The sequence below is a fragment of the Anabas testudineus genome, chromosome 19 (genome assembly GCF_900324465.2).
Source record: "Anabas testudineus chromosome 19, fAnaTes1.2, whole genome shotgun sequence".
NCBI classification, from domain to species: Eukaryota; Metazoa; Chordata; class Actinopteri; order Anabantiformes; family Anabantidae; genus Anabas; species Anabas testudineus.
Window position 1 is genome coordinate 6347185 of NC_046628.1, and position 20161 is coordinate 6367345.

Sequence of the window (20161 nt, forward strand, 5' to 3'; positions counted from 1 at the left end):
GTACTGTACAACCAGCTTCTTAAACATGAGATCACGCTGCCTTCCTGTGGGCTGGACTCCATTAGAACAACATTTTTTTACATAATATTTGTCATCAGGAGACTTTTCGTATGTTGCTTGAATGAACTATAAAATGGTTTAAAGCAAACACAGCAGAGAACAGGAAACTCGCTGAGACAATTATTATTAATTATCAGCTGCTCTGCTCTACTCCACTTCCGCCTTAAGCACTCAGAACACGTAGCACGTATCTATTCTCTTACTTCCCGGGCCATTTTTCTCCAACTCTGTCTCCCTCTGCGTGCACAGTCTTCATCTGCCTGTAACCAAAACAGCACAGGAGGATGCCGGGGTGTCGGCGGGCCTGATGGGACAGCGTGAGCTCTGGCGGCTTTTCATTATTCATGCCCGCCCTTCCCCTCCTCGCAGTTTCCCTTCTTCCTTCCCTCAATCCCCTCATCCAGCCTTTTGCTCTCGCAGCGTGCAATGGATTTATTAGAAGGTATTACCAAGACGGCCTGGTGTTACCGCGCTTACATCCTGATGGACACGGTGGAGGAAAGAGGCGGTGAGAGGTGAGAGCAGGAGAGGAGAGAAATGAAGAGGCGAACGCTCGGAAGGAGGAGGTGATACAGACATGGGAGAAATAAACACAAGAAGCAGCACTCGTGAGAGGAAACAGGAAAGAAGAGGAGTAGAGCGCGTTATACATTTTTTATATTGTACCTGCAACAAGATATATGATGTTTAAATGATGACGCGTGGCTTCACTGGAGCTGTGTTTTGTATTAGAATGAGTATTGTGAGCTCATGATGTTTTTCTTTATACTCAGCATGTTCTGCCTTCTCCTCTCCCTTCACAGTCTGCCGGTCCACCAAACCGTCAGTGTGTCTGTCTGTCTTCGTTTCTCTCTCTTACTGCAACAACCATTCATATGATCAGTTGCTTATTGTGCTGCATTCGTCACCGCATTGAGTCATAGGAGTGAAGGTTGGACACCCGGACTGTAAATACAAACTCACGGTTAGAACGGTTAGATAAGATGGCTTTTCAAAATCTAGGCAGAACATTACAACAAATCAGAATGCATCCATGACATAAACTGTTCATTCCAGATTATAGCTTTTCCGTCTGCTCCAGCTTAGTGGTGCAACACATGCACATATACAGTTCATATTCCCCAAGGCAGCAAAGAGGAGTCAGCGTGATTAAGCGTGTGACCGAATGTGCATATGTGCAAATGTTTGGATGTGCAATTGCATTTTCACATACCATATGTCACTGTGTCTGCTCACCTACTATGTTACACAAGTGCATCTTAGTAACACACAAACACACACACACACACAAGATGCTATACTGAGCCACTGTGGCATCAGAAAGCATACAAACCCCAGCAAAGACATGGGCCCTTCCTAAGCTCATCAAGCTCCTCTCAGAGCTGATAGACTGCAGCTTACTGTACCCACAGCAGTCACTGCTAGAGGCTACACTACTGAGAACAAAGCTCCAGCTCCATGAAACATCACACAGGCCAGCGCCATCCAAACCCCAAAAGAACCTCTTCATCGCGCCGCTCATTGTGCTGTCGACTTATCAGACTATTCCTGAATAGGACGTGCTAATAGAATTATGAGGAGGGGATGAAAGGAGGAGAGAATGGCAGCGATGCTTCTGTTGAGAGCAGATTCATTGCCAGAGCAGGCGACGGCCTGGTGGACATATGTTGTAGCCATTGTGCAGGCTCCAGTCAATAAGGCCCTGGCTGACACTAAATGAACTCCCAGGGACAGAGGAGAGCAACCAGGGGAGTCACATCCACATTTGGGATTGGGGACCAGGCAAGAGAGAAACAGATAGGCGCTGTGGACTGTGGGCAGTGCTATTTCCATTTAAGGTTTGATGCTGAGCAAGCAAGTGGAAAGCTAGAATTTAAAACACACACACACAAGCTACCAGCTGCCTTCCACACACACACACACACACACACACACACACACACACAAGTCTTTATAGTGTGAAATGTACAATTATGCGAATGAAGAGGGAGCGCATCCCCAGGAGAGAGGCCGGAGCAGGCGGAAGATCAGGAAACAGCTGGACATGGCCGATCAACACTGGTACACAGCGGAGAACGTCACACTGGGCTCAGTCAGCTCAGCATTGTGACATACAGTAATGCAGGTTAACAGTTCATAATGCACCAGGGTACTGTCTCAGATTATTAACTTAGTGCTGGAAGTTATTTATACAGATTGTATATGGCTTCCTAAATGTGCTTTTAACAAATAAAAAAATAAACAACAAAAGGATTTTACATAAGGGGCCATAAACAGTAGTTTTATGTTATCATCTTTCAGATTTTAGTCAGAAATAAAAATTCACAAATAATCCTAACAAAATGACTGCTGGCATGCAAATTAGCCCAACTCAAATGGAAAAAGTCTCTTCACAGCAGGTTAGAACATCTTTGTGGAGTCCAGCTTCCTCCCCGCAAAGTGTTCGCTCGCTGCTATTTAAAAGGCCGCTTTGTATTTTGCTCTTTTTGCTCTTTTCATTCATCTTCCCTGAGAAGATTTCCCACAAGCATCAATAATTCGGGCAAATAAGGCAAATTACAGCATCTCAATTAGGTAGGACAGAGTGTTCTCCGCTGCAGCCAAATTCTGTTGCTGATAAGATGGGTATATTTTCACACAAAAATTAAGTCCAGTGCAATTTAAAAGTCTGCCTCTTTTTAAAAGGGATATCATTTGCATTTAGATTTAGTCATTTACTCTAAATGTATTCCTTTAACTGCAATCCTCAGTAGTTTACAGCATATGTAAGTTTATATCTGTACCATATGTGCAAATATGGCCAGTATATTACTCAGGTTGACACACAAATGGCACCACTGGGCATTGACTCCAATTGTGAATGTGAAAGCGGATGATAAATAACATGTCTGCACACGTGATGAGCTTTTGGACGACAAACCGTTGCCTTTAGCGATCAGACTGGAAATTTAGTTATACTAAGATTTCAAGGCCTCTGAGCCTGTAAGCAGGCAGAGCTAATCTTATTGAATGAAATGAACCCCACTGGGCAAAGCCGATGGAAGTCATCTAATTAAAAAAAATATATACAAATGTTAATCAGCTAATATATTTACTGTCAGTGAGTTAACTGACTGGCCTGCAAAGAATGGCTTTATTATATATATATATCTACATGTATATATATATATATATACTTTGCTATTTTAGTTCACTTAGGCTAGCAAATTAGCCTTGGAGAGCTAAATTAGTTTGGCAAGAGTATGACAAAAGCTTGCATGAGCCAGTGCAGAGTCAGCAGGTTTCGTGAACCACAGTCACTACATGTCTACTTAAAGAAATCTTCATAAAGTGAGCGCACATGCACAATGCACAATGCACGCACGTTCCACTCCACCTCTGCTTCCCCCACCTTTGCAACATAACACCACGTCTTAGAGCTTGTTGCATAAGGAGCTGCCACACCCAGTGTGCCCACATCCACGTGCGCCATCACGCCGTGCAGCTCCACGGCTCGGGCAGCCGCCGTTCTGACTTCACGCGGCAGATGAGCGCTCCCGTAGCCTCCATGGTAACTCATCATTACCCAGAGTTGCACATGAGAGGGGTGTGCTGGGAGGTATGTAGGTGGGTGAATAATGCAGCACCCTGAAGCCTCTGTGTGCTCCGCAAATGGCACAGTAAGTATGGTCAGGCCACATGTAGATGCCATCAGATTGGCTCTGATTGAGGCTGAAGTCATCCGTCTTTTCGTCTTGTCTTTTCATGTTGGTTACATTAGCGACAGGAGAGTAATCAAAGCCGCCATTAATGCCTGTCCATTTCCTCTGTCCTTGTCATGCAGGCCCACGAGGCAGAAGTACACTTCCAGCGGACTGGAGAGGGGTGGGTTACAGCTAAAACCACCCGACTAATGTTTTCCTCATTTCCTGTGGCTCTGGACTTGATAGAAAAGGAAAAAAAAACACCCGCAGAGTGAAAGTAGTGATTTGTTAAGTGCTTATTTAGAGACAAGGAGGCCATCTTTTAATCACCATAAACTGACGTCACGTGTAGCGCAGCAGATCGGAGTGGTTTTTAATGTGAGGAGATAAACACAAAGGCGTGCGCGGTATGGATGATAAATCATTTCAAACGTTTTCATCATAAGTGGATGATAAATGTCCAGCACCACAGGTAAAAAAAAAATAATTTATCTTGTTTTATTGAAATGTTTCGGGTTTTTTTTTTACCTTATCTTCTGTTCTGGCAAAAAGATGTTGACAATAGGAGCTATGAGCTAGCCATGAGATTAGTTAGCTTAGCATAGCATAAACACTGGAAATGGGTGAAAACAGCTTGCATTGATTTCAATTACAAAGCTTCACAAAACCCTTCCAACACCTCTAAACTTTAAAGTTCCCTTAAAACCACAACTTGTAATTTTTTTCCATTTTGGTTTTTATCTGTTATGCTAAGCTAGGCTAAGTGCGTGCTGACTCTAGCTTGAAATTTAGGTTCCTGCTGATGCTGCTGGCAAATCATCATTTAACTCATCTATCTTTATCCGAAAATGTTTAACATTTTGTTTGTTAAGCACATCTTTTAAGTGCATCATAATAGTTTACTTTCCAGTTTCTCCGCTCAGCTTCTAGCCTTAGCGAACGTTCTTAAAAACACTTCTGTATTATGCTACAATACTGTTTCTCCTTGTTATCAAAAGGAAATTCACTAATCTGATTATGGGAGCTATAATACGTCAAGTATGTTGTAATAGTAGTAGTGTATTTAACTTATAAAATCATTAAAATGGGATGAGAGGATTTCCCTTCACCTGCACTGCCTCGCCTCATTCAGAGCGTCTGACAATGAGGACAGAGCGGAGCTGAATTAGACACGAGGAGATAAACCATTCATACATCCGTTAGCAACGTCCCATTAAACCCAGATGAAGTGGCCCACTCTGCCAGCCAGTGATTCTTCCTGTCTGCCTCCCACGTTGCCTCAGTCTCCCTCACCCTCTCTCTATTGCTTTCTATCTCTGAGTCACACAGCGCTACAAACAACCTGCGTGCTTTTTGTGGCTTTTAATCTGCGGCTGTTCACAATTTCACTTGACCGTGCCTCCACTTGTGAGATGCTTTAATGAAGGCTTGAAAATTACTCACTGTCCACCACTGAACCCGGGTTTTGACATTAAACCCATATTTCTTGTTGTGGTTCTCTGAACATTGGCTGTAAACTATGTGAGTAATTAGTACTATACCTCCCCCAAATTCCTTCATGTCTGGATTGAAATTTATTGCCAGGTCAATTAGTCTAATTACACTGTTTGCTGCCTGGTGTAGAGGGTGGTGACACGCCACTGAAACAGGAACCAACTTGTGTTTTTTTTTTGTGTCTCCACTTTTGAGTCGTGTGTTACTGCACAACCGCAGAGAAACACCGAGGTTGTGCAAAAACGTTCAGCGATGTGATTTGGCAACATGCAACATGGTGGATGACTAGCACGCCTGATTTATGACACACAAATCTCTGCGGATCCCAGTTCACACCTCAAAGCCAAAGTAATACACACATGACAAGAGCAGAGGAGTGTTTAAGGAGGTCCTCCTCTGTTGTTACTGTGGAAAACCACTGAGGGGCAGCGAGGGATACAGACTCTCAGAGGTATGAAGGCTTTCTCAGAGCACTGACTGATGAGAGAGAGAGGCCCCCCCCAAAAAAAGTGGGTTAGCACAAAGAGGAAGAGACGGTAAAAGAAGGAGAAATAATAAAAACTGAGTGGTTGAGAAGGAATTTGAATGAGCAGGACATAACTTGAGGGATTTAAGAAGACTTGTAAAAAGGAGCAAATGAGAGAGAGGAGGCATCAAGGTCTGGTGAGCTGTGAGTGACTGAAGCCAGGGCCTGTGGTGTCCTGAAATCCCAGGGTTGTGTCTGGTAAATTGGTGGGTGGTGTATATGCTGGCTGTTGATAAGCAGATAAAACACAGGGCCCAGCGCCTATAAATACGCTATAAATACACAGAGGGAAACCCTGGAGCCATGGGACTAGCATGGCAAGGGCACTGAGGGAGCACCACACTGGAGTTACTGCAGAAATATTGAGGGAAAACAAAAGCGGAGATAGAAAAGATGGATAGAGGTACCGAAATACAGTACAAGAGGGAGAGTGGAATGAGGGACAGAAATAAACGGAGAGCGCAAACCAGATGGAATGAGGAAGGTATCCAGGAGATTTAACAACAAAATATACAAGAAAACATACTTGATCAGATCTCACTAACACCGTGAGTCAGTTCTTCTGTTATGTAAGTCCTGTAAACAAAGGGGAAATGCACATCTTACTCCTCTGACCTCAGAGGAACCTCGTTGTTTTTTGTTGCACCACCATTAAAGCCTCACACACACACAGAGAGGAAGCCGAATGGACGGCATGGTTGTTAAGTTAGATACAAAAATGACCTTGTTAAGCATTTATAGGAACTGTCTGGGTGACTTTATGAGTGGGGTTTTGCAAGAGGAGGAACAATAAATGGCAGATTCAGATTTTCCAGAGGGGTGACTGTTCCGAGAGAAAGAAACTCACAGGAGCGAAGGGAAAGAAAAGCATACTGTACAGATGAACCCCTCATATCATATCAGGAGAAAGCGAGAGGACAAAGGTGGTGTAGCGAACGAGAGAGCAGTGCCCTCCTCTCACTTCCTTTTCTACCAAGACCAGAGATTGAGATGTGTGGCTGGAGGAGAAAGGAGTGATGGTGAAAAGGAGCGACGGGGAAAGAATACGCTTAGTAAAAAACAGGGTACGGCCTGAGGATGGTTACAAAAAAAGCTGAGAAAAAAAAAAAAAGATGCAGCAGAGAGAAGTATAAAGTATGATAAAACATGAGGGTAAGAAGCAAGAGATGGTGAAAGGTGCTGATTAATTAAGCTGGTAGCAGATTGTGACACTGCAAAGTAGAAGATCATATTGATAATTTATAATTCCTCACACCACCGATATTAGCAGAGAAGCACCCATATGCTCAAAACTATATTTGAAATTGTTTTTGGTTAATTAGCTCCATACCAGCCCTAAAGAAAAGCCTTTATAACGCAATGCCAGTGTAAGAGATAACAGGAAGCAAGAGATACGAGAAATCCATCAAGTTTATTCAGTCAAACAGTTCAGTTGTCTGGAGAAACACAAAGAGAGGATTCCCAAATAATGAGTATGCAGCCATGTTAGCGGTTCTGAAGGGCTTTACTTAACAGTACTAATATCAGAATGCTAACATGCTCATATTCATAACAAGCTTATGTTAAAGACGTTAAGGAGGTGTACTGTAACATGTTTAGTGTCTTTATAATGTCAACAGGTTAAAATCTAAAAGATACAGGTCCATTGAGATTGTCACTGCCACCATATAGAGCTGTGACTAAAGACTGACTTAAGAATTTAGGCATGTGAGCTCTGCATCCGGGAACCCTGCGAACGTCCAAAAAGTATCAGAGGCATGCAGTGAAATGAATCTAGTGCATTAACAAAGATGCTGTGAGGACCAAGAGCACTCTTAATGTTGATTAGCAGTAATTATGCAGTGCTCAGATCAGTCCCAACACAGTGTAAAATGAACGACTCTGCAAAAGCAATGAACAAATGGGAAATTACTGGCAGGGGTGCATTGGCCATAATGTTTATCCTCCCTCTCTCGTTGGCATAGGGTGTTTCAAGCGCAGGCGGAGATAGAAAGGAGAGGGCCGGTTAGGCCCTTTGACCCTGGTTATATGGGCTGACAGGTTATTCTGGTTTTTCTAGATTAGGCACAGTTTGTTGAATTACTGCCTCCCACTTTATTGCAACTGTACTTGATGTATGCACATTTTAATAAAGACGCAGGAACAAAGCGGTTGTGCGTAAATATGCATATTTAACATGCTGTCTTTATTTAAGTCTGTTGCACCTGCAACTGCAGCACTGCAGCATAGCAAAGTGAATATTGGCTGAGAGCTCAAAAAAAGCTATTTTTAATGTTCCCTTACATGGTATGACAGATATGAAAGCCCCTCTTTAGTCTGTCTAATAAATTATGAGTTGTGCTCTTATATTTAGAAGAGGGAGTGTTTTAGATAGTGCATGTTGCATGTTTAAGTGGTTCGCCTGCTCGAGCTGCTTGTGAACAGTAAATTAGGGGAGGACATGTGAAATTAAAGGTGAAATCCCTGCCCTGTATTAGACTCTAGGCTATGATTTTACCGCATCATTACTTTGAATGACGAGACAGCCACGCCCCGCTCTGAAATTATGTACTGGAGCTCGTGCTTGGACAAGAACAGAGACTCCAAAGCTCATATTTGAACAAGTGTTGGACAAACACCCTACATGCCCCCTCCCACCCTGTGCTGAGTTAACTGAACACACAGCACAGCGTCACAGTTGGTAAAGAAGCGCTCTCTCGCAGCACACTAATCCATGCCATTTTGCCAAGCTGCTTTCTCCTCCCCGGGCCTAACAATGCTGAAGTCACTTTTCCTCACTCTCCCCCTCTTTTTTTTTTTTTTTTTTTTTTTTGCAAACAACAACAAATCATAATCCTTTGGTGAGCCCGACCATATGGTCTTTTCTTTATCCTTTCTTTATCCACACCCCACTGACATTAATAATCTGTTGGACTGGAGAGACAGTGCAGGGTCAAAACACCCCCGACATTCAAATAATCTTAATGTCATTCTGTGTTGTCTGACTTTACAGATTCTATATTAATATATTGTGCCAAATTAGTGTATTTGTTCTTAGATTCTGAAACAGCTGCTACTTGATGTTATTATTTCAGCAGTGTGTATATCTGCGTTTATAAAACACCTATAAACTAAAAGTGAATTGTTGCACATACTTAAAATTAAAGTGAGCCAATTAAAAATACTCTGTCTGTGTTTATTATTAAGTCACTTGAGGAGAACATCCCCACTGAAACAAATTGCACGCAGTTGTCACTTACTGCTATGTTCATTTCTGAGTGGAAGCGGTGCAGTTGGAGGCTGATGGTACTGTGCACCATATCCAAAACCAAAACCATCCAGTTTCATGTGAGGCAGCAAGTCATGTTGAGACTTGGGTGTTGTGAGTTGCTTTTTAATCTGCCTATCTGAGGTTAGTTGCATCACTTGTTTTGACTATCCAACCTCCTTTTTCCCTCTGAAGAGGACATCAGTCATGAGGCTTGGGGGGCTATGCCGATATTGAACTGTAAGAGCAGAGCTCGCTACCGTAATCAAGCTCGTACAGTATGAAGCAGTGTGGAACAGATGTTTAATCCTCATCTATACCATAGTGAAGGTGCTGACACTGGTGGCTCCCACAGCCTCTTTCCCACCGTAACCTTAGTTGCCACTCGGCTGTTTGCTAATTACGTATCACACGATGCCCTCATAATGCCACGTTAGTGAACGCCTGCCTCAGAGGGACACTCTTCAGGGAGAAGAGGAAGCCTTATTAGACCAAGTGTCCATCTGCTAAAAGAGAGAGGTGGAGGATGAAGACATTAGATAACTGTAGTAGAAAAAGAAGTAGAACTCGCGAAGCTATAATTAAACCTGACAATCAGGAATGTTGGAGAGCGCCGAGTGAACATGGTATTTCACCTCCTGCTTCATTACAGTCTAATGATCCCCCTAAGGTGTTTTCCCTGACACAAACTACAGCTCATAAAAAGGATCAGTTTCTGCCGTCGGGACAGTGAGAGGAGACGGAAGGCTTTAATGGCGAGTGTAGATGAAGAAGAAAGATCACATGAGAAACCTTGACAGCCGCAGACCAGACTTCACCACACTTTAAAATACTGGATCCTTCTGTAAAACTAGAGCTGCTTTGCCTCGTGGCAGGATAACAGATACTGTGTGTTTTATATGAACCACAGAGCACTGTTTCTTCAGGCTGTCACAGCTCTCAGATCAAAAAAATAAAGACACGGAGCATTTGGTTCACTTCTTTTTTTTTTTCTTTTTTTTTTTCCGCCCCATTCAGAACATCTCTCTCTCTCTTTAGCTGCTGAATCAAAGCACATTCTCCTTCTATAATTAATGAGACTAAAAGCGCTTTTCCCTCCAGGCCCGTTTGGAGCAGTTTCATCAAATTCTGGGAGCTTCCAAAAAGTTTGTATGGCCAGAACATTCAGTCTCAAATAACAGAACAAACACAGGTGAAAGTGCTTCTTTCAAGAGAAGTGTGGAGCTGCTTCTTAGAAGTGAAAATGTTTCCACGTCAACTACAGCAAACAGCCCAGAAACACGAGGATCGAATGGTACACGAAGATGGATGTTGACGGCTGATAGCCGTCGGCCCAGCAAAACTGCAGTCAAGAGCGATGCTCGTTCCTTTGCGTGCTCGCAAACGGGTATAGACAGCACAGAAAGTAAACGAGTCCATGATTCTTGGCTAAAGTCAAAGGGACTGAAGTTAGATTTATTTAGGTTCGTGTTCCTGCCAAAATCTCTAACCTCACAAGATGACAGGTTTCCAAAGCCCTGTCCAGTGAGCTAGCACGTTATGAGTCAGTGTAACTTGTTTACAAGGCCTGGTTTGCTTGCATACGCATCTTGGGAGGAAATTAGGCATTTAGAAAAATGTAACAAAGCACAAATAGAGCCAAAAAATGAAAGGTGCATAAAGAGAAACTGAGCGTGTAAACGTGCTGGTGTTTCCACTTAAGTATGCAATGCTGAATCACAGGCACAGGACACATGACAGTGTGCTGCTCTCACTTTGTTCACTGACTCTGGGAAGACATTAAAGGCTCTTTCCCAGCCACCAAACCCCACCCCCCTCCACCGCCAACACCGTGCATCTGGTGCTCAATAAGAATGGCAACACGTAGGGCCCAGACCAGATGAATCAATATCTGCTGTGATTGTCACATCAGCTGTTGAGGTGTACAGTGTCCACACAGAGAGTAACGCCTGCCTCTGAGTGACAGCTCCTTCAAAGCAAAGAGACAAGATGACAGATGGTATCAAAGCCTGCCTTCCCACAGAAGCGCAGAACCGGACCGGGGATTTCTGAAATGTTTACGGGCGAGGAATTAAGTGTCTTTTTATTATTTCTAAGAAACAATGAATGAGTTTATCAGCGATGAACTGCAATTGTGACGGGCCAGAACCAAGGAGCCTCTGAGACTGCAGAGAAATGGCAGCATAGTACGCATTGAAAACACATGGGTGTGTGTGTGAGAGGGTGTAAGGATCTCTGGCACATACACTCCCACACACACACACACACACACAGATGGCAGAGGAATTTAGCCGAGGCTTTGATATGCAGATTGGATGCTGGCTTGTCATTTCTGCTGGCTGCAACACTGTGTTATCGTTCCTTCAGCACAACATTAGAGCTGATAACATTTACCTGAAGGGGGCAGTTGACTGATAATATCGTCAAGACATTTCTGCTCCCGGAAGGCCTGAGCGAGGGCTGCCTGGAATTTGCCGTCACAGTATCACTGCGGAGTGGTTCTCACGTTCAAAGGGGGCGCACGAGTACAAGCGCACACACACACACACACACACACGCGCGAATACACACAGATCAGCACACAAAGACAAAGAAATATGACCACTTTCTGTCTCCTAGGCAACTACAATATGAATACTGTGACAGTTTGGAGCGCCGCATGTCCAAAATCGTCAGAGGTTGCAGTGAGAGTGTGACACACACACACACGTGCACACACACACACACACACTGAGACCTCAATTGCAGCGACAGCGGCGCAGGATGAGGTAGTCGTGAGAAGAATGGATGCTGATGTTGAGTTTTTTCTCTAAGAGCAGAAGAAAAAAAAAACAGTTGATGTTAGCATGTAACAGGTCAAATGATTAACGATTATGCTAATCAATTACACTGATTAAATCGGGCGCGTGTGAAATGTATTAGCAGGGAAAACATCCCTGGCTTACTAACATCTCTTCTACATAAATCATGATTGCTGATTACTGTACATGGCAGAATGCCAGCAGTACAATAGCATTTTATTACAACGTGCTACTTGCTCATGTGCAGCTTTCCCCCCATCCCCACTGGACCATAGATTAGTTTCATAAGCTTCTGTTGCTGTGTGCTCATAGCATGTTTTTCTATAGTACAGAGGGCCACAGGTCTACACTGCCTATTGTCACTTACTATGAGCACTAGCACCATATTTATAGATTATGATCAGAGTAAGTTCACCTTTTATTTTTAATTACAGGGTGTTTCACAGCTGCATCTGCTTGGTAAATAGGTTCAGAACATTAAATTCACTTAATGCAGGAGTTATGTTTGTCCTATAAGACCGTGGATTGAGACAATATGCTTCTCATACACAATAAGGTAGCATTGGTAGTATTGAGGAGCCACGTATTTGGACTGAAACGACTAACTTGAAAAGATTCATTTTCATTTTGGGTCTTGACAGTGTAGCTGAATAGAAAACAATTCTTTATTTGAACCAGGCTATTAAATAACTACCCCGTCTAGTATTGATTATTTGTGCTGTGCTGCCTTGTACCAACATTAAAGGGAAGAAAAAAATTAGCAGGTTTAACAATCGTCAGCACATCTGTGAATCTGACCAAACCACCTTTTCTTGCAAATTACACCCATTTTCCTACCATTTTTCTGACACTGAAGTCATTTCGGCAATTCTAGCAACAATGCTCTGCTTGTTCACCCATCATCTGCTCTTCCCACCAGTTCATCAGGGGTAAATATAGGTGTATTAGCCTGGTATCAAGAACCGCTTCTGCACTCTGATGGCTTGATAGTATCACAGTGCACCAGCGGCCTGCAGTGTGTCACAGTCCCTGAGTGAAACACTGTAAGGGGGTCAGATTACTAAGTCTTGGGGCTCCATTTGATCTATGTCACTCTGCTTTACACCAAAATATATGCTCAGCTATTGAAAATTTTATCTGCAGCCTGTGTGGTGAGGTGTGCACTCATACTGTACTGCATGCATTTCTGCTCGTATGAGTATTTCTTTTAAAACTGAGCACAAAGACACATTTCTTAGTGTTCCTTTAGCAAATTTGCAATAAGCACTTTAATTCTGCTTCAGCACAAACCGTACAGCGCACAATAATACTGCAGTAAAACAATCAAAACATTAAGCAGAGAGCAGTGCAGTCTTAACTACTGCTAAATCACACGTCTCACAGCGGTTGTAATTTCAGATTAATTATTCAGGTGTTTTCTCTACCAAACAGAACCAGTGGTAACACAGAAATTAAAGGAACCGAGATTTCCCGAGGTCAGCCGGTGTGTTTATGGGCAATCATAATATCCCACTATTATTCATGATTCCATGGTGTTCTGTTTAAGATGTGAGACATATGCACATACACTGGGCACTTACAGCCCAGGCAAACTCGTATATTGATTAGGAGAAGTTTGATAGCTGGAAAATGTCTAAGGTATAGAAGTTAATGTGTTAATTCTCTTCATGTATACTGAATATTATATTTACTTGTGCACGTAGGTGTGATTGCAGTTTGAGCATGTACAAATCAGCTATTATCTCAGATATAACCTTTACATAAATTAAGAGCATGTAATGCATGCAAGCACATGCACAGTGCATTTCATTGATGTGCTATCTGTTGTATACCTCAAGCGTGTACAATATAGGTTTCAATTAATGTACATAATCAATTACACTTTATGTCATGGTTTGATACACCATTTTCAGATATGTGAGCCAGCAGTACATGCCCCCACTCCCACCCCCCTCTCCAGCTCTAGCGTTGTCACTGTTGGTGCTCTGTGTTTCCTCTATTTCCAAACGAAGCTGCACTCATCATCTGTGCTCTGAATGACTTGTCCTGAGGCGGCTCGTCCCTTTTATTTCCTGACTCAAAGTCAAAAGCACAGGCGCAGAAGACCTTGTGAATACAATATGACATACACACACACACGCACGCTAACAAACAAACAAACAACCGAACTGACAAAATATATAGAAGAACAAGGGGCCAAAAAAAAAAGAAAGGAGAGAGAGAGGCTGGTCCACAAAGAAGTCAGTTTGTTCGACATCCATTTTGTTTGGCAACGTACAGGAACAATCACTGAATTGTCTGTTGTTGGTTTTTTTCCCGTCTCTCAGTGTTCAACCTCATTCGAGAAGAAATCTGGGCAGCTTTAAGCAAAGATTATAAGGATTTTTGTTGAGACATGCCCACCCGGTCTGCACACAAAGCTCCCACAATCTTATTTTTGCACTTCCCACACCTGATGCAGTTTGATGATACTGGATCAACTCTTCCACACGGCCATTTTCCCACTAATATTTCACATTTAACTCAGACATTTCCTCCAGGCTGTTGTTTATGCTGCTGTCAATATGTTATTGACACCAACAAGGTGACATTATGTGGATCCCATTTCTTGTGTCAATCAAAAATTACTCATGGACCCAGCACGGCACAGATATAGATCACTCTGAGAGGAGGGGCAGCGGAAAGAGCGCATATCTCTTCTAGGAATACTGGGATTGATTTGCGTGTGACTGAGCCAACTGTCATCTGATTGACAAGCGATACAATTTAGTGGGAGCGAGGAGGAACGGAAGACCATCATTATATCAATCATCTTTCCTTTCCCCCGCCTTCCTTTGTGGATTCATCTGCGCTCATCATCTAATGGGCTTTGTGTGCTCTCAGACTAATTTCACTGTAAATATTACAATCATGCCTCCCGAGTTCACACCAACGCAAAGACACGATGACGGAAAGACAAAAAAGAAGCAGAGAGGCAGGAAAGGGACGGAGACAAACAGAAAATAAATGACTATTTTCACTACTTTCACACTCAGGTTCAAAGAATGACACTACAGCTGGGACTAAAAGTACAGCAGGCCTATTTTTGTACACAAAGGTACTTAAGTGAAGGTACCCAGTGGTCCTCTAGGCATTACACGTGTCTTTTTATTGCACTAAAAAGTACATGGACATTTCTGACAGCAAAAGGCACATTAGAAGTATGTGTATCATTTGAACTTGAAAGTAAGCATTTAAAGGTACAAGCTGTTTTGTTACTGGAGAGGTGCTTCTCCAAGGACTGCACCCTTTCAAAGAGTACATTTATTTCCACAGCATCCACATCCATTTCCAATCTAGTGCCACCAGAGTACCAGTCCATTCTCGAGCTGGCCACTATGGTCTTCATCAGTGATCCTTTTGGCTGCTTGGCATCAACTTAGACAATCGAAGTTGAGGCTGATTAAAACAGAAGAAGTAAGAAGTAGAAATAAGGTATATGGCCTCATTCCAGTATATTTAACTTGAAAAGAACCAGTTGGACCTATAAGCTACACCTCAAGACTCAACAGTCGGGACAACTGGAAATATTTGCCTCTTTTCTCTACCTCAAATGTCCATTTTTGCCGTTTGAGGCATTTGCTGTATATGCAAGTGCTGTGTGAAAAAGTCTGCGTATTTATTCGAATATGTTTAGTAGAAGCTCAAAACTTGACAGTGTGAAGTGTTTGTTTATAGGAACAAAACCAAATAATAAAAAAGAAATTACAGAAATGCAGCATCTCATGGTTATTTCTGCCTTGGCCACAGGCAAAACAGGATGCAGAGGATGATGAAGATGATAATTGAGCTGAGTCATCAAACCGTGGTGTTATTCAGGTTGCAATGCAGTTGTTGTGACAGGGAGAGCAACTAGGTTGTTTTCATCTGTCTACTTACACAAAACAAGGCTGCGGAATCAGCTGGGATTTAAGTGGCTCTGATGTCACGTCTAAGCCTTGTAGACTTAACAAATTTTGCACAACAAACCTTGAGTCAGATTAGACTACCTAAGCCTGAGTTTATTGCATGTCTGGAAAATTTGACCGAACATAGCAGATCCAGTGGACTCATCTACATTATATCATAGTAGACAGGTACTGTAGGCCATTATGTTGTATCTCAATACAGCAGAACTAATTAAATCTCTGTCACATAATAAATGATAATTTATTAATCCCCTTTTCTGGTGAACACCCTCATCTTGGGGTTCATAGAGGACTGAGACACCAACTGTCTCATAAACTGTGAGATTATGCCAAGGTGTGTGTCCCCAGTCGCCACTAAACACAAGCACAGACCACTGCATCTGATCACTCTCACAAAAAAAAAAAAAAAAAGAAAAGAGGAAAACCAAAATAATCAATAGAGCAAGCCTGTTAATGGATTTCTGCATCTGTGCCCTTCAGTAAAGAACGTGTGTGAGAGAAGAATGAGCAGAAGAGTGTGTTTCAGACGTGGAGGTGGGGTGATGAAGAACACTAAGAATAAGAAAGAGACAGCGAGGCCGATAACCATATAGAGGAGAGCAGCGAGAGTGCAGGTTTCCACAGATATGGATGGTTGGAGGGTCGATCGTTACCCAGACACCGAATGCCTGCCTGCCTGCCTGCCATCGCTGCCTGATTGCCTGGCACACATTTGCATTAGAGTTGAGAGGAGCCGAGCAGAAGAGCACAGCCAGAGAAGTCTTTGATCTCTCAGCCTCTGTCTCTTTGATGCACCATGTGGAAACACACCAGCAGATTTGAGAACAGGGAGATGATGCTGGGTGTTAAGTGGACGCGCGTGTGGATGGTTGGCGTGTGTGCATGCGTGATCTCTGCGAGGGAAATGATGGATATAGCGGGAATGGCCATTCAAATCTAGTCAAGACCTTGATTGTAGTCCAAGTAAGCAAAAGCGCACACACATGTGCCAGCATGGATGCCCTATTTTGTTAAAGTCAAGTGCATTCAAGCAAGAGGGAATGAAAAAGCCACCCCCCTTTCGTTCTTGCCTGTTTTAAAGGATTATAAAACATCACGCCGGCTCTGACAACCACAACTGTCAAGCAACAGATTTACATCCAACCCCATCACCCCATGCTTTTCTCTGAAAATGTCATTTTCGTCTGGGTTCAAATTCCAGGCAGTGCACCAAGATAATCTGTGGATTTCGACTTGTGCGTGTATTGACAACACTCTCTGCCCACATCTCCTCGTCTGTATTTCTTGCTCACCTCCCCCTATCTTGGTCGCCTCACCTCTCCTCCCGCCTCTCTTGCACTCCACACCTCTCCTCTCCACCATCCCTTCCCTCCTCTCATCTCATTCTCATCTCTCCTCTAGCCACTCTGTCAGGATGATTTCAGGCTTGTTGCGTCTGGCCAGTCTTAGTGTTGTGCGATTGAAGCAGTAATTACAACAGTCTCCGAACAGTTTTTCCTCCCACGGCAAACCTCGCTACCTATCATCCACAGGCTTAACCCCACTCTCCATGCTGACATGCAGGGGCCAGACAACAGCCTGTGTAGAAAACCATTAACCCACAATTAAATTACAATCACCATAACAAAGGATGGGTGACATTTAAATCCACCAATCGAGAAGGGATTAGGAGCAAAGAGCACTTCACTTGGGATGCATTAGCTTCTAAATATGACAGTGTGGATAAAAGAAATGTGAATTAAAAAATCTTGTACAGTCTCTACCAGTTTTTACCACTGGATAGACTTATCTCCTCTACAAGTTAAGATAAGGTATATGACAAAGTGTGCAGAGGTAAGCTTAGGCAAACAAAGAAGAGGAAATTGTTACTTTCACTGGTGTTCATCTTTTTATGTGATTTATATTATTGTCTGGATCTTACAGTACATATCGCACTAGGAATGCACTGTTCCCTAGCCAGAAAACTGGCTAAGGAAAAGAATTATGTCCATAATGTTGACCCTCTTAGTTTACTATATGCTAATTAACTAATTAAAAACAGGCTGTTGGGAATGTGCAGGTGTTTGGCCATAAACGTACGGCTACTATATGCAGCTTAAGCTGGTGCTGTAGATATATATATATATATATATATATATATATATATATATATATATATATATATATATATATATATATATATATATATATACTGCACATATAGATGCTGCCTGACCCACTTCTGTCCAATGGTGGTGATGCATCACCTCGGTGGCCATGTTGGATCAGGGAATCCGTGCCTCTTAATGCATGTATGCCTATGGAGGCAGGGATTTATGAATTCATTTATTTAATTTGCAGAGTTTACAGCCACTTTTCAGTTAGGGTTTTTGAAATGTCAGAAATGTATTTATGACATGTAGTTGAAACACAAATTCTTTGTAGACTGTGACACTAATATACTGTATCTATAATCATATTTAAGACAAACTCCTTTGATGTAATTATTATTTTAGTAATAATTTTATTTTGTTCTTGCATTATTCACTCATATATGTGCTATAAATATCATCTAGCCAGTCCTATCAAAATACAGCTTCAGCAGCTATTTGTTTTACAACTGTACAGACATGAACTAATACTGATAATGAATCAGTAACACTACAAGCAAAAGAAACAGACCATGGTTCCCAAAATTTGGAAAAGACTCCAGTTGGTCATGGGAACTACCATCTGTAGCATTAGAAATGTGCTTCTGTTAGTAAGCATGAAAATCTCATGCTGGCAACAAGACAGTGACATTTAGCTGACTAGCTGGTTTGACATTATCAAAACACAGAAAATTGATCAGATGAATCAGTCATAAAATCACACAGCCAGTGTTGCCAGAGGGATATGGACCTCCGACTTGGCCACCAAAGTATGTGATGTGTCACCTCAAAGCCCTTTGAGGTGAAAGGCCTATTTAACATTTGGCTCTGACACAGCAGAATGATGTCGGCCTTCAAATCAAATATCAAGGTTGTGCTAAAATGAAAGCTATTTGACATAACCAAAGAGGAGATAAAGGAAATGAGGCTGATGTTGTGGGGAGAACGAAAAGGAAGTCGGTCGAAGTAGGGAGCCGCATAGCTGGAGTTTTGTGCTGAAATGGCGCTGAAGCTTTGAAACAAAGTGGAAGAGATTGCTTTTTCTTGAAGAGAGTGGACCCGACACTCTACAGCTTGGCCCATAGAGCAGGAGAGATGAGAGGGCATTTATTTCCAGGGGAGCAAGAGTTGTGTTTTGTTTTTTTTTGTTTTTTTTTTACACATACAACACATAAAATGCATTTCGGCTTGAAAAGGCACAACGACTTACTTCATGGGTTTGAACAGAGCCTGGCCGTAGTTCTGGAAGGTCATGATGAGCTTGAGCTGAGTGCCTCCAGACTTCATCGCTGTTGGAGTCAAACAAACAACACTGATGTTAACAACAACACATATTTGGCTTTGACTCACTGGAGATTACCTTTAGTTATTCAAAAACTATTGACTACCTAGGTATGAGATAATAGTATTGGTGTTAGTTAGCCTAGATGACCTTTTAAAATTCAACATAGCTTTGCTACAGTTCGTTTTAGTACACAAATTAATTAACCCTTTGGCGGTACTACAATACCTTGTTAATGACAGGTGCTTGTTTTGTCCAAAACCTACTATATTAAATTCCAAATCCTCACATTTGACACGCTATAGCCAGTGAATGTCCGATATTTCCTGCTTCTTAAAGGAGCACTAGATACTAGGACATTTGAACAGGGGTGCTGTGCTACTTTAAGGCCCTAAGCTACAGGCAGTTAACGAATGCTTCAATTTAACTCCTGATTACTGATTAGCATGTATTCTACATATTAACTAACCGAAAGTTGCAGCTCAGTTGGTTGTCACTGGCCATTATTACGTTTCCTACAATTAAACTATAACATTACAATTAACACAATTAAAAAAACAACCAGTTTGATTTACATTTAGAGACATTTCACGGCACATCTGAAACCTGAAATATGGGTTTTCCCCTCTCTTGTCAGTCAAGTGCTCTGTGGTGTATGTAAAGCCGTGTGTGTGTGTGTGTGTGTTGGTGTGTTTGTGCGTCTTATGCATGTGTTTGTGCTTGTAAAGACTGAGTGCACACAGTGACAGTGTTTGTTTGATGGGAAGAGAGAGTGAGGGGGTGAAGGACAGCCAGTGCTCGCACAGCGCTCTCTGTTCCTCCGCTGTTTACTCTCTCTGTGCATATTCTCTGGAGGGTCTAGTCTCCCTCTCTCTCTGTCTCTTTGTGTTTCTATTCACTCTTCTATCCTTCATGTTTCCTTCCTTTTTGAACATGATAATGCAGTCTAAAGGCACTCATGGGACTGTGTTCAGTGCTGGGGCAAGGACTAT

At 42.5% G+C, this 20161-nt stretch overlaps 1 protein-coding gene across 1 annotated transcript in view; it reads right to left on the reverse strand.

The window, feature by feature from the left end:
- Positions 1–20161, reverse strand: part of fam20cb (FAM20C golgi associated secretory pathway kinase b) — a 41957-nt gene that overhangs the window by 17769 nt on the left and 4027 nt on the right. The window contains exon 3 of the mRNA XM_026351234.1: positions 19098–19176. Coding sequence (XP_026207019.1) covers positions 19098–19176 — 79 coding nt within the window. The remainder of the gene's footprint in view (positions 1–19097; positions 19177–20161) is intronic.